This window comes from Argiope bruennichi, chromosome 11, assembly GCF_947563725.1.
Source record: "Argiope bruennichi chromosome 11, qqArgBrue1.1, whole genome shotgun sequence".
In the NCBI taxonomy this organism is placed as follows: Eukaryota; Metazoa; Arthropoda; class Arachnida; order Araneae; family Araneidae; genus Argiope; species Argiope bruennichi.
In genome coordinates this window covers 89771465-89798110 of record NC_079161.1, presented here as the reverse complement: position 1 = coordinate 89798110, position 26646 = coordinate 89771465, and the positions used below count along the sequence as shown (strand labels likewise).

Here is a 26646-nt window from a genome sequence, read left to right as displayed (position 1 = left end):
AATTTTATTTAATACGTTAAGATATCTTTTTACAAATAAATGGATTCAATGTCGAGTCTCAATTTTTTTTAAAAGAAATAATTTACGCCAGTTTTGTCAAATGCGCTCTATAACAAACGTTGGTTTCATTTTAATTTTAAAGTGTTTGGTTTAAAATTATTGTACCTTACTCTAGTTTTGGTTCAATGTTTGTTTTACGTTTGCATTTTGTCTGTAAAATGTTTTAAAAATGTCGTGTTTTAATATTTTATTTGCAAATTTTGGTGATTTTAAAAAAACTACCAAAGATAGTGATATTAAAATAACCTCTCAAAGGTGGGGATTTTAAAAAAAACTACCACCAAAGATGGTGATATTAAAATAAACTCTCAAAGGTGCTGATTTTAAAAAAACTACCAAAGATAGTTACTTTAAAAACCTCTCAAATGTGGTGATTTTTTTTAAAAAAAGAACTACCAAAGATGGTGATATTAAAATAAACTCTCAAATATGGTGATTTTAAAAAAAACTACCAAAGATGGTGATATTAAAATAAACTCTTGGTGATATTAAAATAACCTCTCAAAGATGGTGATTTTAAAAAAACTACCAAAGATGGTGATATTAATATAACCTCTCAAAGGTGGTGATTTTAAAAAAACTACCACCAAAGATGGTGATATAAAAATAAACTCTCAAAGGTGCTGATTTAAAAAAAAACTACCAAAGATGGTTATTTTAAAAACCTCTCAAAGTTGGTGATATTAAAATAAATTCCATTAATTAACGTTAAATTTTTTTTGAAAATATAAAAATTACATCTTTGCATTGCATAAAATAATTCAAATTTGGTTATTTAGATTTCTTTTTACAAAAAAAATGGATTCAATATCGAATATCAATTTTTTAAAAGAAATAATTTAACTATTTTTATAAATGAATAATAATTGTAAATAGAAACTATACACTTTTCTCAACACATAGAATTTTATTTAATGACATATAATTTTTTTTTCAAATACATTATTTTTTTTTCAAATACATTATTTTTTAAAAAATTCTTTATGTACTTTCTTCACGAAAGTATCCAGAGCCTCTAGGTGTTTATGTGTTATGATTAAATCCTTGACGTTTCTGAAAAAAAAATAACAAAATTATAAATAAATTTACAAGTGTGATTTAATATGACATTTGAGAATAGAATTATTTTTTTTTATTTGAACAATAAATTAGATGTCTTTTGTTATACATCATGTTATGTAACTAAATGTACAAAAAATTAATAAATAAAACTACAGGTATCATATATTTGAATCATTAGGAATGAATATATATCTACCACAATTGCACATTTCGAGAGTTAAAACACTATGCGGAGAAATATATGCTCACTGTGCAGTTATTATAGATGAATATAATTATATAATTCTTTATATACATACTTATGTCTTATGAAAAATCTTATCATCGATATTAAATCCTGGTATATTTTAGTTTGAACAGCTTGATTAATTTGTTTAACTGAAATAAAAAAAAGAACATGTATAAAATATTCAGTTTCCTCTCAATCGGATAAGTATTATAATACCGCATAAGAAAAAATTATTTACATAATAAATAATAATTTACTTACAATTTTTTCTTCTTCGCTCTGTATCAGAGTCCGAATCATAATCTTAAAGTGAAAAGGTAATATAAAATAAATATTATATAATATATTGGCACCGATATACTACGAGTTTTTTCGTACAAAAAACTCAAATAGCACAGTATGGTATAATTCATACTTGGTGATTAAAGTGTAAAACATATAATTGATATAAAAATATAGAAAATACTTACAATGACCCTTTTTATCGACCTTGCATACTGCTCCTAAAATTCAATAATAATCTTATAACTAACATAATATTTGGTTAAAATATTTTAGAATTTGAAGCATGTAAAATATAAAAATATACTTACCATAACGTACAAGAGCCATTGTTCTTGTTTCTTATTCTTGAAATATTTAGAATAGATATATTCACAATTTTTACGCTTTTATACTAATAGTAACTAGTAAAAATAACAGATGATGATTAACTTGTCACACTTTCTAAAATAAGTCGTTTATTTTGAGAACGAGGAAAGTTTATTATTCTCGAAACAGAAATAAATACTAATAGTAAAAATAACGGTTGTTACGATATTAAATGTATGACATTCTAATTTAAGTCGTTTATTTTGAAAACGGGGAAAGTGAAAAGATTTAAACTGGGACTATAAATGCGAGATAAATTAAAAGTTTACGCTTCAATATACATTAATAGATATTTTTTTATATCAGACAGATGTTTACAGTGCTGACTAAAAAAAAAAAAATAAGAGTTCAATTATAACTAAATAAAATTGCCTAACTTTCAAAATTAAATAATTATTACAATTATTCATTTAATTTTCATTTAATTGGGAATTAATATTTCAGTTACATCAGCCTTTTTTAAAAATGAAAACAAAATACTAGATGGTAATTTAAAAATATTTTTTTTAAAGATGGTGATGTCAATTTATAATAAAAGTGTATTTATCAATTTTTTTTGTTTTTTAATGTTTGATTTAAGGTGTATGTACACGCTTGAAACTTAAAATCGTTTAAAATATCGAATATTTTTTTACTGCTTAATAATGTTTTCTGATCCTTTAGCTTTCAAACGATACCATGATGTTGTCAATATTCAACATATTTCTCGAGTTATAATTTTTTTTCTTGAGGTGTTTTAATTAAAATATCTAGTTACGGTGTTTTTAAAATTCATTTTATGAAGAATGAAATTTTTCCACTATGTTGCTTCATTCAAACAATCATAACTCAACAAGAAATGAACCAAATACAATTACTTATATATCAAAATAATCTGTTTGAAATACGGATGTTTTGTACCTATTCTAAATTGTTCTGTACCTGTTTGTAAATTGTTCTTGTCCCCACACAAAATCGGTCACCACACAAAAACACTTGAAAAGTCAAGTGAATCAGAGACAGAGCATTCCACAAACAATGAAATTGAATTCTTGAAACCTGATAAACCTAAAAGAAACAAATCAAAATCTGGGAAGCATTTAAAACTACAACTTTCAAAACGTGGTTTCTCACCACAGGAGATTAGAACAAAACTCAGAAAATCAACCTTGCGCAATTCGGTTGCTTTGGGATTCGCAAATCAGGGTGCAGTCCACAAAGACCTAACGTCCATTTTTGGTGGCACATCCAAAAGTGTTGACCTAATCGCACTTCATCCATCTGAAGAAGAGGATGAACCTAAAATGAGTTGCGATATTTCGCAACTTCTCAACACTGTTCCTAATCCTTTACTTGAAGCAAAAGTATCTTAATGGGTACCTTCGTTTCGTGGAATTGTCGTGGCCTTCCGTCCAAATTGAATGACATTAAGACCATCCTTAACAACTTTCATCCTATCTGTTTTGGTGTTCAGGAGACCTTCTTGACACCTAATATCCCCATCAAAATAAGTTATTATTATTATTAACCAAATAAAATTACTTATATATCAAAATAATCTATATGAAATAGCGGATGTTTTGTACCTCAATCAAAGTTATATTTATAGAAATAAATTTTTAATAGCTGTTTAAAAGTAAAAAATACAGAAAAAATCTCGCTTTTTCTATTCATCTAATATGGTTTTTTCTCACTGAAATGAGTTTAAACATATATTAATAACCTACTGAGAAAAAACTGGATTTTTTAAGTTAAAATTTTTAAAAAATCTTCAAGTGTGTACGTACACCTTAATAAAAAAAGACGTTTGTACTGCAAGCGTCTCAATTGATGCCTGTTTCACGTCAAACGATCAAAATATTTTAGTATTTTAAAAGGGATACAAAATATTTCGATTGTTTTTGAATTTCAATGATACTGATAAAGCAAACTTTTCTGTAATCTCGATTCAAACGGTTTAAAAATGATGAAGAAAAAATGTACATTTTTCGCGTTACTCATCAAATGATTGAAATATTTTGAGCATTTAGAGGGGGGGGTCTTTTAAGGTTAAATAACCCCCGTTGAATAATTAATTAAACCTCACTCTAATTTTGTATAGAAAGATTTTACAAAATTTAATATCATAATAATATATAATATTAATATTAATAATAAAAAATCGTAATTGAAAGATTACCTTTTTATTAATATAACTAGAAAAGGAAAAAAGAGAAGCTTATTATTTATGTGCGGAACGACATGTCGTTTTAAAGCAATTTGCCTTTATATGACATGTCTTTTAAAAGCAATTAGTATACTAGCTTTTAGAAAACTAACACTGCTTTTATGTAACATGTCATATAAATGCACAATGATTTTTTTTAATATTGCTTTTAAACGACATGTTTTATAAAAGCAATGACTGTGATTTTTTGCTTTTGCTTTAACCATATGTTTGGCGCAGCATAGCCAGATATGGCTCTTGTGCCACAAAATCAAAAAAAACTAACTTGCTTTTGCTTTAAATCGCTTTTTAATGTAGCGAAAATTGCTCCTTCCGACCAAGCGCAAATGGCTCAATCGACTGAACGAGCTGTCAAAAATTGATTTTTTAATTTCAATTTGCTTTATGTTAAACTTATGTTAATTATTCTGATATGTCTTTTTAAAGCAATTCGTCTTTAACATGTCTTTTAAAAGCAATTTTTTTATTGTCTTGTGTTTATTCAACATGTGTTATAAAAGCATTACATTCACGAAACATGTTTTATGAAAGCAATCTAGCTTTTAAAAAACTAACACTGATGTTATGTAACATATCATATAAAAGCACTGTTAATATTATATTGCTCTTAAACGACATGTTTTATAAAAGCAATGATTGTGATTTTTTGCTTTTAAACGACATGTCGTTTTAAAACAATTTGCCTTTATATTGTATGTCTTTTAAAAGCAATTTGTTCATTGTCTTGTGTTTATGCAGCATGCGTTATAAAAGCATTACATTTACGAAACATGTTTTATAAAAGCAATTACTGTACTAGCTTTTAGAAAACCAACACTGCTTTTATATAACAAGTCATATAAAGACGTTCGTACTGCAAGCGTCTCAATTGATGCATGTTTCTCGTCAAACGATCGAAATATTTTGATGTATTTTTGAAAGGGAAACAAAATATTTCGATCGTTTGGTATCTCAATGATAGTCGTAAAGCAAACTTTTCTGTAATCCCGATTCAAACGGTTTAAAAATGCATTTTTCACGTGACTCATCAAACGATTTAAATATTTTGGAATTTAGAAGGGACATTTTTCACGTGACTCATCAAACGATTTAAATATTTTGGAATTTAGAAGGGACATTTTTCACGTAACTCATCAAACGATTTAAATATTTTGGAATTTAGAAGGGACATTTTTCACGTGACTCATCAAACGATTTAAATATTTTGGAATTTAGAAGGGACATTTTTCACGTGACTCATCAAACGATTTAAATATTTTGGAATTTAGAAGAAACATTTTTCACGTGACTAATCAAACGATTTAAATATTTTGGAATTTAGAAGGGAGAGGCTTTTAAGGTTTAATTAATGACCCCCGTTGAATAATGAAGCAAACCTCTCTCTAATTTTGTATAGAAAGGTTTTACGAATATATATATATATATATATTAATAATAAAAAAATCGTAATTGAAAGATTACTTTATTATTAATATAACTAGAAATGAAAAAAGGAGAAGCTTATTATATTTTTGTGCGCGGTTTTGGGACACAATTGATAAAACACTTTAAAAAAAAATACTCTTCATTAATAAATATGAATTTTAAGGTTTCCCACGTAAACTGAACAAAAAAATATTGTAAATTTATTGTGAATAAAAAACACTTAAAAAATACTCTTTATTAATAAGTAAGAATTTTAACGTTGCACACGTAAGCTGAATAAAAAAATATTGTGTGTTTGAATTTACTGTGAATAAAAACTATGAATTTCAACGTTGCACACGTAAGCTGAAACGTTATACGGGTTAAATCTCATTTTTGTAAAATTTTATAAAGATCAAAGTTAAAATTGCACGTTTTAAACTTGATAAAAAAGCTGAATTTATTGAAAAAAGCAATTTTTTTAAACCCAAAAACCAATGCCACGGCCCATGGTGAAAGATACTCAGTCTAATTCGACCTTTTACAGGTATTTAAAAAAGTTTTCTAAAAATCGGGTGAAATGTCCCGAATGTGGAAAGACACTGACCGTTTCGAAATATTACGAGACTCATGCGGTTTTGGTGAAAAGAACAAACCTGAAAATGTCAAACACGTTCAAGAGTGTTTGAAAAGATAAATGAAATTGTATAGTGGACCAAAGGTTGAGGATTCGATTGTATCGGTGAAAGAAACATGTAACCAAACATTTGAAGAAAATCCGTGCCCGTGTTGGAAATTTGTATCAACTTCGGGTAATATGCGCGGTCGCATCAAAGACAGATTGAGCGAGTACGTGGGATTATTTGAAAATCATTTCGAGAGACCTGAAATCTTTAACAACGAAGAGGGTGTTTATTTCGACGAACGTAGTGGTTTAGGTAAAGACGTGTACGCAATTGTTCAAAGGTTTTTGAAAGGTGATTTGAAATGGATTCATGCGATGGTTAAATCAAATGCGTTCGAAACGTTTGTGAGGGAATTGAAACCGATTAGAGACCAGTTTCTAGTTCTTCCCTTTTGGTGTTTGTGCGATGGACTTTTAGATTGTGAAGGTAATAAATGCGTGCATCGCCACATGATTATAGCTTACGAGCCCGAAAGCGAGTTTGAATACATTTGGAAGCACAAGGTACGCATGCCGTTACCAAACAAAAACGAAAAATCTAAATTTTGTGTAAAGATAACAAAAGCTTCTCATCTCGTTTGGACGATTCATTACGCGAGTCGTCCAAATTCTTCTTGTGATAAAGGAATTTCCGAAAATTTAGATTTTTTAAGCGATGAGAATCTCAACGCGTTAACGTCCCATTTTTGTATAAATCGAACGATGCATCCTCACGCAATAGCATTTCTATCCATGCGTTTCGAAAATGGAATAGTTGAATTGTTATGGCGGCAATTGGGAGACAAAGATATTTACGATTGGGAAAACGATGCAGTTAGATATTGGGACGAAAACCGCAACATGAAATTTTCTGTACCGATTCGTATAACAAATTGGAAATTTAAAAATTGTGTTGTTCCTTTAGATTCGAAATTTGAACCATGCGACGAGGAAACTCGATTCTGGTTAACGTGGTATAAAAATAAACACATGTATTTAAAAGTTAACCCCGAATATACTAAAATGCATTGGAAAAAATGGTATAGTACTCAAATTCAAAAAGGAAACACGTTTCAATGTATCCAAAACGAATTGTACGTGTTATCCCCCAGACAACAAAGCGCGATGAATCAAATAAAGCGTCATTCAAAAAGGATGAAAGCAGAAATGGACTCTTATTGGAGTGATAGATATGAAAAAATGGTGGCGAAAAAAGAGGCTTTAATTTCAAAAGAACGAGAAATGTTTGCAAAAGAACGAGACAAATTGAAAACTGAAATTTTACAGTTGAAAACTGAAAATTCTTTGTTAAAACAAATTGATTACATAAAAGGGTTATTAACGACACAATAAATGTTTAAACAAATGACAACTTTTACAAGATACACTTGAAAATTGAATACATTTTTTTAAAATGCCTTTTTCAATCAACGTTACATTTTTTTTGAAAATAAAAATTACATCTTTGGTTTGCATAAAATTATTCAAAGTTGGTTAAATGTTTTTCAAACCAAGCTTATAATAGTTAATAATTTTTTTTATCATTTTATAAACTGAATTTGTTTTCCGGCCAAATCAAAGGGCGAAATTTCATCTTTAAAAAGTTATAAATTGTAGACTGATATTTTCACAAAGTTTTTCATTTAATTGCATTCCTACGCTTCGCTTCATTCGTGACTTGATGGGAGAACATCCCCATCCAAATATTTTTACTTTCTTGAAAGAAATTGGTTTTTTCCATTTTATTTAACTAGTAAAATTTTATTTCCACATTTCTTGGTTTTGCAAGTTTTACTTCAACTTTTTAGAACTTTACTGAATATTTTTTATCTTCAACCATATGTTTGGCGCAGCTTATCCAGATTTGGCTCTTGTGCCACAAAATCCAAACTAACTAACTAACTAACCTACGCTTCGCTTCATCATTCAAGGTTAGACAGGCGAAGGTCGAAAAACAACTCGTGAAGGTTATTTGAGTAGAAATGTTTTTCGAAATAAATAAATTTTCGAATAATTTTGAAAAAAGTTTGACCGATAATTTTATTATGGCGAGCAGTTACAATTTCATTTTCGTACAAATTGTTTTCTACTTTGATCCATATTTATAAAAGGGGGATAATTGTCGAAAGTTTTATCCCCCCCCCCAAAAAAAAACAACAAAAAAATGTTACGAAAATATATTAAAACTCTAAAAAGATCTATAGTGCATTTGCTGAACGGCACTTTTATAAATATCCCCTTATTATTAAAAACGGGGATTTAATGTTAAATTATAACTTGAAATTGTACATTTTTCCCAAACACAGAGAATACATTGAAGGTTGATTCTTCCATACTTTAGGCTTAAGTACGCTCTCCGTGCAGTTTTCAGAGCCGTGCAGTTATTTGTTATCAGAGATGAATATATTTATAAGTAATTCTTTATATACTTGCTTGTTTTTCATGAAATACCGTAGCATCGAAATGACTTCCGTACATATTCTAATTTTAACAGTAGGGTTCAGATCTTTAACTGAAATAAAAAAAGTACAAGTATAAAATATTCAGTTTCCTCTAAATCGGATAAGCATTATGACACCACATAAGAAACAATTATTTACATAAATGCATAATTTACTTACATTTTTCCCCCTCTTTAATGGATTCATCCGAGTCTGAATCATATTGATTTTAAAGTGAAAAGGAAATATAAAATAAATATTAATATATATTATATGATAAAATAATTTACTAATTATTTTCTTAAGTTCTCAAAATTTAAAAATAAAACATTTTTTAATAATTTGAAATCTTTCAGTATAAAACAATCAATAAAAATCTATCGGTTAACACGTTGAGTACCATGGCAATTTTTTTAATAAATTTTCTATTTATACAAGTTAGCAATAATTTTTTTTTTCAGAAGACATTTATTAATATTAGCACTGATATACTACGAGTTTTTTCGTTACTGTACAAAAATCTCAAATAAACACAGTACGAGTTATCTCATACTAGGCGATCAAAGTATTAAACATATAATTGGTATTTTTAAACATTATAAAAAAATACTTACTAAAGACATCTCTATTGGATTTACACGCAGTTCCTAAAATTTAATTATAATATTATATCTAACATAATATTGGTTTAAGTATTTTAGAATGTAAAGCATGTAAAATATAAAAAAATACTTACCGAATCTTACAAGAGACATTTTTATTGGTTTTTTTAGTCTTTCTATATCAGAATAGATATATTCACATTTTTCGCATTTCAATTTGGATTATTATCAACTTGTATTCCAATTGAATGGCACTTATTTTCCACTTGTGCTTTTTGACGGGATTTCTTCAATAATAATTTTTCTCTTGAAAGTCATTTTAGCCTTTCTGGTGATTAAAAAAATTTTGTTCGTTCACTGTAGAAAAAGAGGCAATTATGTATTAAAACTGCGGCGGCAGGTTCTCACGAGCGGTGGACGGCAGCTCTCCCACTCAAGGGCAGTCTCCGGCAATCTGCGTCTTTATGTCAACTACTCTCGGGAGGCCAATACACTCAAAATATTTTCTGGCCTTCTCTCCCTTCACAGCCACCAGTTCTTTGCCTACGAATTGCCGGGCCCGTCGCTGCGCCTCCTCGAGTCTCATGTCTCCCTGGAATGTAACCGGCAGCGTGGAGCTATTTTCACTCCCTACTCGGTTGGTTCTCCGGTCTTTCATCGTCATATAATCATTGGAGTGATTAATGGTTAGGAGCAGGGTCTGGCGCTGGCTCTCCATTTGTCCATCTGCAAGCACTTCAGCGATGCTAATCTCCACCGGGAGATGTATTCCATTGTTGAAACGGAACATGTGTACATGTGCGACGTATCGCACAGTTTCTAAATACTCGAGAGCCATCAGGACACGAGGCAAAGTGAGCTCTCGCTTCGACTGGAGCGCGAAATTGCCAGGTCGTTACATTTTTTCTCGTGGGAGATTTAGTAATATCGATTTGCCGGATCTGTATGAACTGAGACACGGTCCATTTCGTCTTGAAAAGTTTCAAAAAGTTGTTCGTCCCATTCTCCGGCACATAATTTGCAATCCAAACGGTAGACGACTGCCAGCAAATCGTTTACGCATTCCAAATGGAAACAGTCCCATTTTTTAACGCCCCACACAACGTCTCTGTAATCCTCCAACGTTTTTAAAATTCTTTTATACGTTGGCAAGTCCACATGGGTTTACAAATCAAACATATTTATTAATTCTAAATTTAGAACATTAATTCTAAATTTACAACATATTTAAAATTGAAATACAAATTTATAAGGTTTTTTTTCAAACGTAATTGTATCCATTCCATCAAAAAATTTCATATTTACATACACTGGTGTGGATGCCAGCACGGGTGGGGGAGTGGATGCTCGCACGGGTGGGGGAATGTACTCCCCCGGGTCTTTAGTCCAGTCGTCGCAGGCTAATTTTCTTTCCTCTTTTCGTCTCTCTTCCATAAATCGAGCGTATTCAACTGCGATGACTCTGCTGCACCGCCCGATTATCAAATGTGCAAAGTGGTTCTCACGAGTGGTGGACTTCAGCTCTCTCACTCGAGGGCAGTCTCCGGCAATCTGCGTCTTTATGTCTACGACTCTTGGGAGGCCAATACACTTAAAATATTTCTTGGCCTCCTCTCCCTTCACAGCCACCAGTTCTTTGCCTACGAATTGCCGGGCCCGTCGCTGCGCCTCCTCGAGTCTCATGTCTCCCTGGAATGTAGCCGGCAGCGTGGAGCTATTTTCACTCCCTACTCGGTTGGTTCTCCGGTCTTTCATTGTCATATAATCATTGGAGTGATTAATGGTTAGGAGCAGGGTCTGGCGCTGGCTCTCCATTTGTCCATCTGCAAGCACTTCAGCGATGCCAATCTCCACCGGGAGATGTATTCCATTGTTGAAACGGAACATGTGTACATGTGCGACGTATCGCACAGTTTCTAAATACTCGAGAGCCATCAGGACACGAGGCAAAGTGAGCTCTCGCTTCGACTGGAGCGCGAAATTGCCAGGTCGTTACATTTTTTCTCGTGGGAGATTTAGTAATATCGATTTGCCGGATCTGTATGAACTGAGACACGGTCCATTTCGTCTTGAAACGTTTCAAAAAGTTGTTCGTCCCATTCTCCGGCAAATAATTTGCAATCCAAACGGTAGACGACTGCCAGAAAATCGTTTACGCATTCCAATTGGAAACAGTCCCATTTTTTAACGCCCCACACGACGTCTCTGTAATCCTCCAACGTTTTTAAAATTCTTTTATACGTTGGCAAGTCCACATGGGTTTACAAATCAAACATATTTATTAATTCTAAATTTAGAACATTAATTCTAAATTTACAACATATTTAAAATTGAAATACAAATTTATAAGGTTTTTTTTCAAACGTAATTGTATCCATTCCATCAAAAAATTTCATATTTACATACACTGGTGTGGATGCCAGCACGGGTGGGGGAGTGGATGCTCGAACGGGTGGGGGAATGTACTCCCCCGGGTCTTTAGTCCAGTCGTCGCAGGCTAATTTTCTTTCCTCTTTTCGTCTCTCTTCCATAAATCGAGCGTATTCAACTGCGATGACTCTGCTGCACCGCCCGATTATCAAATGTGCAAAGTGGTTCTCACGAGTGGTGGACTTCAGCTCTCTCACTCGAGGGCAGTCTCCGGCAATCTGCGTCTTTATGTCTACGACTCTTGGGAGGCCAATACACTTAAAATATTTCTTGGCCTCCTCTCCCTTCACAGCCACCAGTTCTTTGCCTACGAATTGCCGGGCCCGTCGCTGCGCCTCCTCGAGTCTCATGTCTCCCTGGAATGTAGCCGGCAGCGTGGAGCTATTTTCACTCCCTACTCGGTTGGTTCTCCGGTCTTTCATTGTCATATAATCATTGGAGTGATTAATGGTTAGGAGCAGGGTCTGGCGCTGGCTCTCCATTTGTCCATCTGCAAGAACTTCAGCGATGCCAATCTCCACCGGGAGATGTATTCCATTGTTGAAACGGAACATGTGTACATGTGCGACGTATCGCACAGTTTCTAAATACTCGAGAGCCATCAGGACACGAGGCAAAGTGAGCTCTCGCTTCGACTGGAGCGCGAAATTGCCAGGTCGTTACATTTTTTCTCGTGGGAGATTTAGTAATATCGATTTGCCGGATCTGTATGAACTGAGACACGGTCCATTTCGTCTTGAAACGTTTCAAAAAGTTGTTCGTCCCATTCTCCGGCAAATAATTTGCAATCCAAACGGTAGACGACTGCCAGCAAATCGTTTACGCATTCCAAATGGAAACAGTCCCATTTTTTAACGCCCCACACGACGTCTCTGTAATCCTCCAACGTTTTTAAAATTCTTTTATACGTTGGCAAGTCCGCTGCGGGTGGTAAATGAAATTTTTCGTCCGATTCTTTCAAATGCCGAAGGGCTTCGTAAGCTTTCATAATTGCTTTCATACAGTCGCTCAAAAAATATATCAGCACCGGTACCCCTTCTGTTTTTAACAGAATCCCTATTTTCGACCAACCTTTTCTCATGTGACGTCCCATTGGCAAAAGAGGCTAAATAAAAAGACATTTCGTTTCGACGGCTCGTTACCTAGGATACTTTCAGTTCAATAACGACAGCAAAAAAAAAAAAAAATTGTAATTACTTTTATATTTATTTACTATTAAAATTTTACTTTTTTTTTCCAAAGCTGGTCTATTCAAATTTTACATTTTTCCCCAAAGCTAGTCTATTCAAATTTTACATTTTTCCCCAAAGCTAGTCTAATGCCAAAATTAACTTTAGATTACAATTTATTTACTATTATCCCAATTTCTGATAAAGTCTCTCTTCAAGGTTGGCACACCCTTGAATCCAAAAAAATGGGAGAGAGCCGATACGACTCGCATCGTATCGACTCTCTCCCATTTTTTTGGAGGCATTCAGAGGACATTCATGAACGATGCCAAGCATACCCGCAGAGGTTCTTTCGGCACATTGGACAAGACATGTTTTCTTTCATCCACATTTCTAGACATTCTCCATGAAAGTTGTGCCCGCATGAGGCCGTGATGTTTCTGTGTAAGGGCTCTGTACAGATCGGGCAATCTGACGGTTTGCCCAAACAACTTTCTGGCCCTGGGGAAGAGTAGACGGACTGTATGTTGAGTTCCCCTAATCTGATCCATTTGTCAATCTGGCACATATGTCGATCGTATTTGAAATATTGTGCCATAGCAAATTCAATCAGATAGGGGATTCCTTCCATCTTCCACAAACACCATAGCAGTTCATCTCGTTTCCTTGCGACGGATTTCAATTTCTCGCTGATGACTGGCAAAAACCTCACATCAATAGTTGGTATCATCTCTTTTACAAGATTCACCATCTCTTCCATGTGGGCCTCACCCACATTAACCTCTGCTGGCTCCGGCAAATGCTCCAACACTGCTCGCAGCAATTGGGTATACAAAGACAGAGACATTTTGCAAGAAATGAATGGAGACAGTCGCACGAGCTTTTATATATACTGTGAGTTGGCGCATGCTCAGTGATCCATTTTGAATAGCATAATTTTACATTGCACCCATTTTTTGTAAATGTTATTGAATATCCAAAGCTAGTTCATTTACTTTTATCATTGTCCAAGGCTGGTTTATTGACTATTATAATTTTTTTTGGAGAGTCAGTGAGGAATGGGATCCATTTTGAGTATGCGCCGGCTTCAGCACTTGGGTCTTAGCAGATGGATCCAAACTAGAAGATGACTCCGGAATAGGAGAATCCCCTCAGGGGCTCACCTACTATAGGTGAGTACGGGTGTCCCAATCCCGAGGTTCCCAGGGATCTTTACTCCCTTTATTCTTATTCTACCCTACGTCTTCTGCTTTTTGCTGTGTTTTTCTTTCCCTCGACGGCAAGCGAGGGAGCTCTCCATGAGAAGCTGTCGCCACTCTGTTTGCTTCTTGCTTCTCATGGACAGCCAAAAACCCCACGTGTTTGCCGTGCGTGGCGACCCATTAGACGGGTGGTACATTACGGTCTCCGGTGTATCAATCGGCTGGTATCCCAACCATTTGGCTGGTCTGCTCAAGGGGATCAAGCGAAGGGGTCATCTTCTGGGGCTCTGCGTTAAGGGTGGTTCCTGGAAGTGGCCCTTAGCGTATAAGTTCTGGCTAGCATCAGGGTAAGCGCCGAGGCTGGAGGCAACCAGAGCCGGTGGCTGCCTTCCCGTGTTGGGCTCCGTGGTGGGCGGTGCCGTCGGAGCTTGAATTTTTGTCCCTTTTTGCATGGGTTTTTCAGACACTTCGCCACGTTTACCAATCACAGAAGATACTAGATTTCTAATCTTGCACACACCAAAGACCTTTCATAAAGTTTCACCTTTTCTAGTTCAAAAATTGATCTCTTCATTTATTGGTGATGTTAAATCTACAAAAAAACTTCCATCTGGGGATCTTTTAATTGAGACCTCATCAAAAGCTCAGATTTCTGCTATACAGAAATTAACAAAACTTGGAGACTTCCCTGTAGAGGTAACTCCTCACAGGACGCTGAATTTTTCTCGAGGGGTCATCTCTGATATAGATCTTTTTGATTGTTCAGAGACTGAACTCGTTCAGGAATTGCATTCCCAAAAAGTTTGTGCAGCTCTTCGCATAAAAATTAAACGCAATGGTTCATTCATTCCTACAAAACATGTCATTCTGACCTTCAGTAGTCCAGAACTTCCGAAATTTATACGAGCTGGCTACGTACAATCCAAAGTTAAACCTTATGTTCCGAATCCTCTGCGTTGCTTCAAATGTCAGAGATTCGGACATTCACAGGGAACTTGCCGTGGCAGCCTTAGATGTGCTAAATGCTCAGCTGATGACCATGAAACGTCAGTTTGTAGCTCTCAAGCTTTGAAATGTTTAAACTGCTCTGGACCCCACCCTGCTTATTCTCGTGATTGTCCTAAATGGAAGATGGAGAAAGAAATCCAAAGCCTGAAAGTTAAAAGAAATATCACCTATGCAGAAGCGAGAAAGTTTGTTTTAGACAGGACACCTAAACCTGGCCTTTCTTACAGTGGAGCCATGAAATCAACATTAAAATGCACTGGCTCTCAGACAGAGATTACAGACATTATAACTATGAACACGTGTTCTTGTAAACATTTGTCTCAGGAATCAGTTAAGATCAATAACTTTCAAAAAACTGAAAACAGTCGAAATCAAGCTTCTACTTCGACAAAAAATTCTCCACCTCTTTCTCAATCCAAAGATTCTGAATTTTCTTTGGCTCGTTTCCCTAAGAAGAAACGCAAGAAAGCAAAATCTCCAAGTGCCAAAAGATCTGACACTGGGATCCCTCCTAAACCTCCAGATATCCCTACTACTTCAGATTCTGTTCTATCAATTTGTCCATCTACATCTGATATCTCTGATGTAGAAATGGATCAACATTTTCCTAATAAATCGCCCCCAGGCAGCCATGCGTAGCTTTTTCAATTCTTCCTTTGTTTTTTTTTTTTTTAATGTCTGGTTTCATTTCATGGAATTGTCGTGGGTATCGTTCTAAAACTGTCGAAATAAAATCGCTTTTAAATGAATACAAGCCTGCCTGTTTTGCCTTACAAGAGACATATTTAAAACCCTCAATAATTTCTAAAATTAGAGGATACAGCTGTGTACGGAGAGATGCGAATACAAATTCAAATGCTAGTGTTTCGGGAGGTGTTTGCATTTTCACTGCCAACCTCTACCCCAGCACACACCTTATTCTTCATACCAATTTACAGGCTGTTGCCGTTCAAGTCCACATAAAGAGACTCGTAACAGTTTGCTGCATATATCTACCACCACGTGAAGTGATTTCACAAGAAGAATTAAATTCTTTAATAGATCAACTTCCTGTTCCTTTTATATTGCTTGGTGATTTTAACGGACATAGCGTCCTATGGGGAAATGAAGATACTAACTCTCGTGGCCAGCAAATTGAACAATTGATTCATGATTATAATCTCTGCCTGTTAAATGGTGATGAAAGGACATATTTTCACGAGCCCACTCGTTCATTTCACTCATTAGACCTCGCTATATGTTCTCCAATATTACTCCCACTTTTAAATTTTTCAGTTGGAAGAGATCTTCTGAATAGTGACCACTTCTCAATTTTGATTGACCTTGCTGATAATATTAGGATGGCACAACGACCATCTGTCTACTTATTCCAACGGGCAGATTGGTACAGCTTTCAGCAGTTGGCCACAATCACTGAGGCGATGGTTAATTGTTTGGATATTTCAGAGGCAGTTAAACAAATTACTGAAATCATATTATATGCCGCTGATGCTGCAATCCCGAAAAGTTCTACCAGACCTCATAAACTTTCAAAACCTTGGTGGAATAATGCCTGCCGTGAAGCACAGAAGGCGCAAAGTAAGCGATGGGACATTTTTAGAAGGCGTCCGACAATAGAAAATCTCGTTGCATTCAAATATGCAAAGGCATGTGCTCGCAAAATACGAAGACGTAGTCAGAGAGAATATTGGATTCGATATGTCTCTAGTATTAGATCCAATATTTCTAGTAAAACTTTATGGAAAAAAGTAAAGGCTGCCAACGGTATGTATCAGGAATTTACATTTTCTATTTTAAAACATAATTCTTTCACATACTCATCACCACGAGACATTGCCAATATCATCGGTGAAACATTTTCCAAAGTGGCTAGCTCAGATAGCTATAATCCTACTTTTTAAAAAATAAAGAACTGTGCTGAGCGACAACCAATTAACTTTAAAGTACGCCATACCCTCCCATATAACACTGAATTCAATATGTGTGAACTGCAAAAGGCACTTTCCAAATCTAATAATACCAGCCCGGGACCTGATAAAATTTCATACCACATGCTTCGTCACTTAAGTGTTCCTTCACTTTACAACATTCTTCGCCTTTATAACAGAATCTGGAATGAGGGAATTTTTCCATCGCAATGGCAGGAAGCTATTATCATTCCAGTTTTGAAACCAGGGAAAGATCCGACAGATCCTTCAAACTATCGCCCCATTGCACTTACGAGCTGTCTAAGCAAAACATTTGAAAGAATGGTCAATTTTCGACTGATCCATCAACTAGAATTGGGAAAACTCATACCATTACATCAAAGTGGATTTCGCAGAGGTAGATCTACTCTGGACAATATTCTACAGCTGGAGACGGAAATCCGTAATGCATTTGTGCGCAGAAATCATTTGGTCTCGATATTCATAGATATTGAAAAGGCATATGATCAGACTTGGCGTTATGGGATACTTCGAACCCTCTTTGAGTTTGGGTTTCGTGGCCAATTGCCGCTTTTTATTGAAAATTTTTTATCTCGCCGTGTTTTTAAGGTCCGTGTTGGATCGACGTTATCCGATTCTTTTATTCAAATGGAAGGTGTTCCTCAGGGTAGCGTATTAAGCGTTACCCTTTTTATCATCCACATTTCTAAAGTTTTTTTAATACTTCCTTCATCAGTTTTAGGCACATTGTATGTTGATGATTTACAAATTTCTTGCCAGGGATCAAACATGAGAGTGATTGAAAGACAGCTCCAAACTGCTGTGAATAGCCTTGTCAAATGGTGTGATCAGAATGGATACAAAGTTTCATCAAGTAAAAGTTGTTGCGTCCATTTTTGTAGAAAACGTAGTATTCACCCTGAACCAGAAGTTTATATAAGCAACAGAGTTCTTCCCGTGGTCCCAGAAGCTCGTTTTCTCGGGGTAATTTTTGATCGAAAGCTCTCTTTCCATCCTCACATCTCCTTTCTACGAAAGAAATGTGGGAAAATGCTAAATATTCTGAAGGTTCTCTCCAACACATCTTGGGGGGCTGATAGGACATCATTACTCCGAATTTATGAGGCTCTGATTCTATCTCGAATAGACTACGGCTGTATAGCATATGGCTCTACCAGCAATACTGCTTTGAAGAAACTTGATACCATCCATCATTCTGCCCTGAGGATTTGCTCTGGAGCTTTTCGCACATCCCCAGTGCAAAGCTTATATGTGACGTGCTATCAACTTCCACTCTCTCTGCGTCGCCAGAAATTGTCATTGCAATATTATTTTAAAATTTCATCCACACCTAAGCATCCTTTAATTTACACCACTCTCAGTCAATTCTTAGAACGACTTTATAATGCTCGTCCGACAGCTATCCGTCCGTTTTATGAACGTATGAAATCTTTCATTTCTGGCACACAACTTTCAGAAGTAAGAATATTATCTATTGACCATTTCTGCTTTCCTCCCTGGGTTACACCATGTATTTCTCATATAAACCCATTCATTGGTTTCAAAAAATCTCATATTGATGCACGCTCGCTTCAGAGAATTTTCCTTGAACATCGTGCCCAGTATAATAACTATAAAGCAATCTTTACTGATGGTTCAAAAACGATGAATCATGTCGGTTTCGGTGTTATTTTAGATAACGCTACATATAACCATACTCTCCCCAAATATTGCTCAGTGTATACGGCAGAAGCAACTGCTATTTTATTTGCGCTACAAAGTATTTCCTCATCTGACTCTCGTAAATTTTGCATATATACCGACAACATGAGCGTTTTGCAACAATTGCAAAATTTTGATTATTCTTGTCATCCGATTGTTGCACAAATCATGGAACAACTGTCAGTACTGATGAACAGGGACTTCGACGTAATTTTCTGCTGGATACCAAGTCACGTTGGAATCTATGGCAATGAGCTTGCAGATCAGGCTGCAAAATTAGCTTCAATTCCTCTTGAATTTCGTGTTCCCTTCTGTGATATTTCGGGATATATCAAACGATATATCTATGAGGAGTGGCAGAAAGTTTGGGACACGCAGGTTGATAACAAACTACATGCTATTCAACCAAAAATAAATATGTGGTCAGTTTTACAAAATCGATGCGCAGATGTAAAATTAATTCGTCTACGCATTGGGCACACAAGATATACGCATAGACATTTACTGTTTGGTGAACGAACCCCTCATTGTACGAACTGTGGAGTAGTCAATTCTATTGCACACATTCTTATTCAATGCCCTAATTTTACTTCTGATCGTTTAACTTACTTTCATTCGTCCTTTTTAAATTTACAGGACTTGGTGGGTGAGAAACCTCACTCAAAACTTTTTGACTTTTTAAAAGCCATTGGTTTTTTTCATAGTATTTAAAATTGAGATTTATTTTTATTCTTGTGTCAAATCATTATATATATCATATATCTTCTCAACTTTTGACGTTTTACAATGCATCTTCCTTTTATCTACACATTTTATAACGGAACTGTTTGAAAATCCTTGTGAATGGCGCAGCTTGTCCTAAATTGGACCTTGTGCCAAAAAACCCTACTATACCATACCATACCATACCGGAATAGGAGAAAGAGGAGGTGGAACGACGAGCATGGGTAGATCCAGTAGCATGGGCGATTGCAGTGTTAAACACTTGAAGCAAGTAGTGATGTGGAAGTGTATTCAAAAAAAATTTTTGTGTGTTCTCTAAGAATTTTTCAAAACAGTTTGTAATATTTTTTGCACCAATGCATATTGTGAACATCCATTCATTATTGCCACACCACACCACACCAACATTGATCCAAATTTTTTTCATGTTACCGTTTACCGATATGTCATCGGTTTTGTGTACAAGTCGCCAAAGAACCTGGGTGGCCGTATCCGTCACGTACAAGGTAGTAATTTCCATATCGGCCACGTGTTGCAACAGTTTCCTTTCAAAGTCTGGATAATTTTCCACAACATACGACGTGATGCCATTAGTCAGACAATAGGCATGGTTTCGGAAGCACAATATTCCCCTGCCATGTCGGTGATTATATTGTTGAATCGTTCTTGGAATCCAGGGAGAAATACGTGTCATTCCTCGTCGACGTCGGCACTTGAAAAATGGTCTTTTTCGCATGGGCACGGCATTAGGAGATGACATGACCTTAGTGGACAGCGGCACAGCATTAGGAGATGACATGGTAACATCGTCGTCCTCGTCGGACATAGTTGATACCAGAGTGGTTTGCACACGCTACCAATTTACAGCCGACGGAAAATATTTTCTTGACACTCACGCACGTTCACAAAAAAAAGCAACCTATTCTTGTTTTAAAGTATAGTAAACGAATCCAAACATGGTTATATGAAACAAATGACGTAAAAGATTTTTATCTATGGATATTTTCATTCTTAGACGAGGATGGTTAATAAAATGACATGAACGTAAGGAATGGTACCAAACAAACAACATTCGAGCCGGACGACGAATGGTCAAAAGAATTTTGGGAGTAAAAGAATGGAAACAGAAATATTGTTTCAAAAGCATCACAAGCAAACGCTTGCAAAATAATTTTACAAAACATAGAGAACCATTATTGGATTTGTTTTCTATACTTTAAAACAGGAATAGGAAAAAAATATTTTATTAAAAATAATTTCAGAGAACACGAAAAAAGTAAAATTCTATATATACCCATCAATACATTTTTAAAAGCTATAGGTGTGTACCCTTTTATTTAATATTTTATCATCATGTAATTTAAACATCTTGTTCTCTTTTAAAAACACCATGCCGACATTTTAATCATAGTGCATTTTGACACTTATTAAACTTTACACGCATAATTCTTTTTATATATATTTTAACCATACGTTTGTTTGGCGCAGTATGGTCAGAATTGGCTCTTGCGCCATTAAAACCCACAAATCCAATGCAATCTGCTTTTGACTGTCATTCTTCTTTCCCTCGAGGGTAGGCGAGAGAGCTCTCAATGAGAAGCTGTCGCTGCTCTCTTTGCTTCCTGCTTCTCATGGACAGCAAATACCCCCACGTGTTTGCCGCGCGTGGCGACCCATCAGATGGATGGTGCACTGTGGTCCCCGGTGTATCAATCGGCTGATACGTAGCCACCTAAGTGGCTAGTCTGCTAGGGATCTAGCGAAGGGGTTACTCCTTGGGCTTGGCGTTAAGGGTGGTCACTGTCCCCGGGAGTATCTCTGAGCGTATAGGTTCCGGCTAGCGCTAGGGTAAGCGCCGAGGTTTGGAATGACCGAAGCCGGTATCTGCCTTCCTTTGTTGGGCTTGTTGGTGGGCGGTGCCGTCGGACCCGAAACCCTGTTCATATTGCATGTGGCCTGAAAAATTTTCTGCCTTCAGTGGGCAACGAACAGGATTAAAAAAATCGAAACAAACAGTCGTTTCCAGGTTTTTTAGACATTCCAAAAAATTTCCAACACTTTCTGTTCTACGATAATAATTAAAAAAAACAACCTGTTTTTTATTAATGACGAAAAGTGCACAGCAAATTGGCTCATGCTTATGAATTCTGACTCTTAAACTGTTATTTTTTTGAAAAATATTATGTATTTCTGTTTTAAGACCCTCAAAGTCAGCATAAATGCGAAAGGGATCTTTGAACATCTCTTGGTATGAGTTGAATTTTAGACTATTATTACTTAAAGAAAGCATTTACTATTTCAGAGGGTTTTTTTTTAACAAACAGAACATTTAGTGGGATTCGAGTGTTTCTTTTCTCCTGAAACTCGATAAACAATTTGTGCAGTGAAAACTGCAACTATTTTTCTCCTTTTATAATCTGTTAAAATATGTAATTAAAAAGCAATAAGTCAACCTGCTTTGTTAAAATCTTTTATTCAAATAAAATGGAAAGGTAATTTTCTCAAACCTATAACATTAATGCTGCTATTTTTTTTCTTCAAACATTTGCATTTGATACCATACGCTTGGCGCAGTATGGCCAAGAATGGCTCTTGCGCCAATAAAATCGCACAACAACAACAACAACATTTGCATTTGATTAAATGCTGCCACAGGAAAATTTAAGAGGGAAAAATTTAAATGTTTTAGGGATTTTCTGTAAGAAGCTGGATTTTTTGTATTGAATTTTTCTGTATATAATCTAGCAATTCTACAGTAAAGAAAGCATTTAACATCACTGGTATTTATATTTAAAATACATTTATTTTTTTTAGTTTAAGAAATTTTGCGAGCTATATAAGTTTCTGAAATATTTTTAGCTAAATCTAAACTCGAAAATAATATCTAACAATAAAATGGAAATTTAAAAAATTCTGCTCTTTTATATTATCATCACAATGAATTAAAAAAAAAATATTTTCATGCATATAACAAAACGTTTTCGATCAGAAAAATAAGATAAAAAATGTCTGTTTCATTTTCTGATAGAGCAAATAGTGGATCTAAATATTGAAGCAAATCTTTTCGGTAGCTTTCAAGAGAGTTTTAGAACGCATGTTCCTTTAAGTAAAGCATTTTACTTTAGAATATGCAATCGGAAGTACTTATATTTCTGCTGCACTTTGATGCATGGTCTGTCGCTAATTGGATGGTTGCTGTTTGGTTATCCTTTAGGCCAACTGGTAAGTTGAATCAGTTAGTTATACGACCGTTGAAAGCATATATGTTTAATACATGACTCTTTTGCCAGTAAAATCCAAAACTCCAAATCCAAATGCATGTATTTAATACTCTAATATTCTTTCATCGTTAAAATATAACCACGCTCAAGATGAATGGCGAGCTCGGGCATAGAAGAAGAAAAATTGCCATCTTCTGCTGAAACCAAGTCTAATTTTGGTTGAGCTGGTCAAGTATCGAAAGATGACGTGGAACACTCGCAAAATAAGGGTACCGTCTGGGATTTCTTCTTATTAGATTCTTCATGTTCTTTATTCTTCCTTTTCTTTTTTTCATCATTCCTTCCGTCTCTGGGGATAAAGGAGAGATGTAAATAAGTCAAAAATATAATTTTAATAACTAATGTAAAAAAAAAAGAGTTGGTTTAACATAGAAAATATACCACAGATATTTAAATGCTTACATTATATGAAGTTGATATCTATGGTTTTCAATTACAAGTTTTGAACAATTAGAATTTTTTTAAAACTTTCTGTTGCATATCAAATTTGATGGTATAAAATTCAATAAGAATATTATTTATATTAATTGAGATGTTGTAAATCAAGAGATTAAATCAAATATGTACAAAAGTATCAGGACATTACTCGCCATGGTATGAATTCATCTTCAAGGTAGAAGCAAGCTTAGCAAAGCAATTTTTATCTGTTTCCTAACAAAAAAAAAGAAAATAGAACTCTGTTTTTACTTTCAAACATTCATTTTCGTTTAAATGATTTAAAAATTATAATACTAACTTAGATAAAAGGGCTTCTTTCAGTAAATTGACTCCATTAATAGGTAAATAGGGTAATGCTTGTGGTTAAAATCATATTTTCTGACTCTATGGGACGTATGGAGACATTAACGGATCTGGATGGTTTCTGATCTATGATTAGCAAATCTTTTCTATGGTTTACATACCAAATACCCCCTCAGGGGCTCATCTACTATAGGTGAGTACGGGTGTCCCAATCCCGAGGTTCCCAGGGATCTTTACTCCCTTTCAGTTCGCTCTCCTCTACGCCTTCTGCTGTCTGCTGTGTCTTTCCTTCCCTCGACGGCAAGCGAGGGAGCTCTCCATGAGAAGCTTTCGCCGCTCTGTTTGCTTCTTGCTTCTCATGGACAGCCAAAACCCCACGTGTTGGCCGTGCGTGGCGACCCATTAGAAAGACGGGTGGTGCACTGTGGTCCCCGGTGCATCAATCGGCTGGTACCTAGTCACCTGAGTGGTTAGTGTGCTAGGGATCAAGCGAAGGGGTTACTCCTTGGGCTTGGCGTAAAGGGTGGTCACTGTCCCCGGGGGTAACTCCCAGCGTATAGGTACCGATTAGCACTAGGGTGGATGCCGAGGCTGAGAATAACCAGAGCCGTTATTTGCCTTCCCTTGTTGGGCTCCGTGGTGGGCGGTGCCGTCGGACCCTGTATCATTTACTATATCGTATGGGCTCCTCCAAACGTGGTCCCTTCAGTGGGCATCGAAACATTCCAATATCTTCCAACATATCCAATCATTTTGATCCATTTTACATTGTAAAGCGAGTTTCTTCAAATAACGAAACATTTCAAACTGTTTCTCCCTTCCTTGTGCAAAAGGCTATAACGGCAACAGTGGGAGATGTTAAATCCATTCGTAAAATGCGCTCTGGTGACTTGCTTGTTGAGGTGAATTCCCGTAAGAAAGCCCAGCAGATTCAAAAATTAAAAGCACTGGGAAATATACCAATAACTGTAAGTCCTCACCAGTCGTTGAATACCTCTAAAGGTGTCATTACCTGTGGGGAACTCTTAAATGTCCCCATAGATATAATAAAATCAGAAATGAAACCGCAAGGAGTTATAGATGTCCGTCGCATAACGATACGGCGTAATGGACAACTCCTTGAAACAAAACATCACATCTCAACGTTTCAGACACCCAAACTACCAGAATTTGTTTACGCAGGTTATATACGACGCCCAGTAAGGCCGTACATTCCGAACCCACTCAGATGCTTTCAGTGCCAGTGGTTTGGCCATTCTAAAGTAAATTGCCGCGGGTCTTTAACATGTGCCCGCTGTGCAGAAAAAGGGCATGATAGCCAGGAATGTTCCGCACAGGAAAAGTGTGTGAACTGTAAAGGCGATCACCCTTCTTTTTCTCGATCATGCCCTAGCTGGCAGCTTGAAAAACAAGTAATCACAATAAAAATCAAAGAAGATCTTTCATATCCCGAAGCCAGGCGTAGAGTTCAAGTACAAACTCCTATTCCTGGTAAAAGTTACGCTTCTGCTGTCCAGAACACCTTTTGCGCAAATTGTTCGTGTAGTAATTGTGTAAAATTTCACGCCGATTCAAAGCCACCTGAAAATATTAGGAATTCTGATTCTGAACATTCCAACAATAGTACACTTGACAGACCTAAGAAATCACAAAAGAAATTGAAGAAAAAATTGCAAAACTCGCTGACGTTGAAGTTAGCAAAACGCGGTATTTCAAAACCGGAACTGCCTTCAAAATTGAAAAAGTCAGCAGCTAAAAATTCCGTCGCTTTGGGACTTGCGACGCAGGGTATAGTCCACAAGGACTTGTCGTCAATATTTGGTGGCATGCCCAAAAGTCCAGATCGCCTTTCTCTCCATCCATCAGATGAGGATGAGGATTTGCACATGAGTTGTGAAGTTTCCGCAACTCTACCACATGCACCTATTAACTTACCTGCAATCCCGAATTCTTAATGGGTACCTTCATTTCTTGGAATTGTCGCGGCCTTCGGTCCAAACCTTTTGACATTAAGACCATTATGAACACCTTTCATCCTGTCTGTTTTGGTCTTCAAGAGACCTTCTTGAAGTCCAATATTCCAATTAAATTTCGCGGTTATAATTGTGTTCGGAACGATGCAGACACTGAATCTCATAGTTCGGGAGGAGTCTGTATCTTCACTTCTAATATATATCCGAGCACACCTCTCACTTTACAAACTTCTCTACAGGCTGTGGCTGTGCAAGTTCAGACACGAATTTTGGTCACAGTCTGTTGCATTTATTTACCGCCTCATGATGTCGTACGTCAGCAAGATCTTGACCAGTTAGTGGACCAGCTTCCGAAGCCTTTTATTTTATGTGGCGATTTCAATGGACATAGTACTTTGTGGGGTTCAGATAGTACAAACTCTCGTGGGCGGCAGATAGAACAGTTACTAACAAATAACTGTATCTGTCTGCTCAATAATGATGAGAAGACGTACTTTCATGAACCCACCCGTAGCTTCCATAGCCTTGATCTAGCCATTTGCTCTCCTGAACTCTTGCCCCCCTCAGGGGCTCACCTACTATAGGTGAGTACGGGTGTCCCAATCCCGAGGTACCCAGGGATCTATACTCCCTTTCAGTTCGCTCTCCCCTACGCCTTCTGCTTTCTGCTGTGTCTTTCCTTCCCTCGACGGCAAGCGAGGGAGCTCTCCATGAGAAGCTGTCGCCGCTCTGTTTGCTTCTTGCTTCTCATGGACAGCCAATGTCCCACGTGTTGGCCGTGCGTGGCGACCCATTTGAAAGACGGGTGGTGCACTGTGGTCCCCTGTGCATCAATCGGCTGGTAGCTAGTCACCTGAGTGGCTAGTCTGCTAGGGATCAAGCGAAGGGGTTACTCCTTGGGCTTGGCGTTAAGGGTGGTCACTGTCCCCGGGGGTAACTCCGAGCGTATAGGTAACCGATTAGCACTATGGTAAGTGCCGAGGCTAGACGTCTAGAGCCGGTGGCTGCCATCCCTTGTTGGGCTCCGTGGTGGGCGGTGCCGTCGGACCCGAATCATCTCTAATATCGCATGGGCTCCTCCAAGAAATCTCCCTTCAGTGGGCATCGAAAACAAATACATTTTTCATCTCCTACTCCATTTGATACATAT

General features: G+C 36.1%; 3 protein-coding genes across 3 annotated transcripts in view; all 3 read left to right on the top strand.

Moving 5' to 3' along the window:
- The window catches only part of LOC129956454 (pyruvate kinase PKM-like), a 181701-nt gene that overhangs the window by 73097 nt on the left and 81958 nt on the right, over positions 1–26646 (top strand). The window lies entirely within an intron of this gene.
- On the top strand, positions 14571–15767 carry LOC129956749 (uncharacterized). The gene has a single exon (XM_056068688.1). The coding sequence runs from the start codon at positions 14571–14573 to the stop codon at positions 15765–15767; it is 1197 nt and encodes a 398-aa protein (XP_055924663.1).
- Positions 24204–25478, top strand: LOC129956748 (uncharacterized). Its single transcript, XM_056068687.1, has one exon. It carries the CDS (start codon positions 24204–24206, stop codon positions 25476–25478), a length of 1275 nt encoding a protein of 424 aa, XP_055924662.1.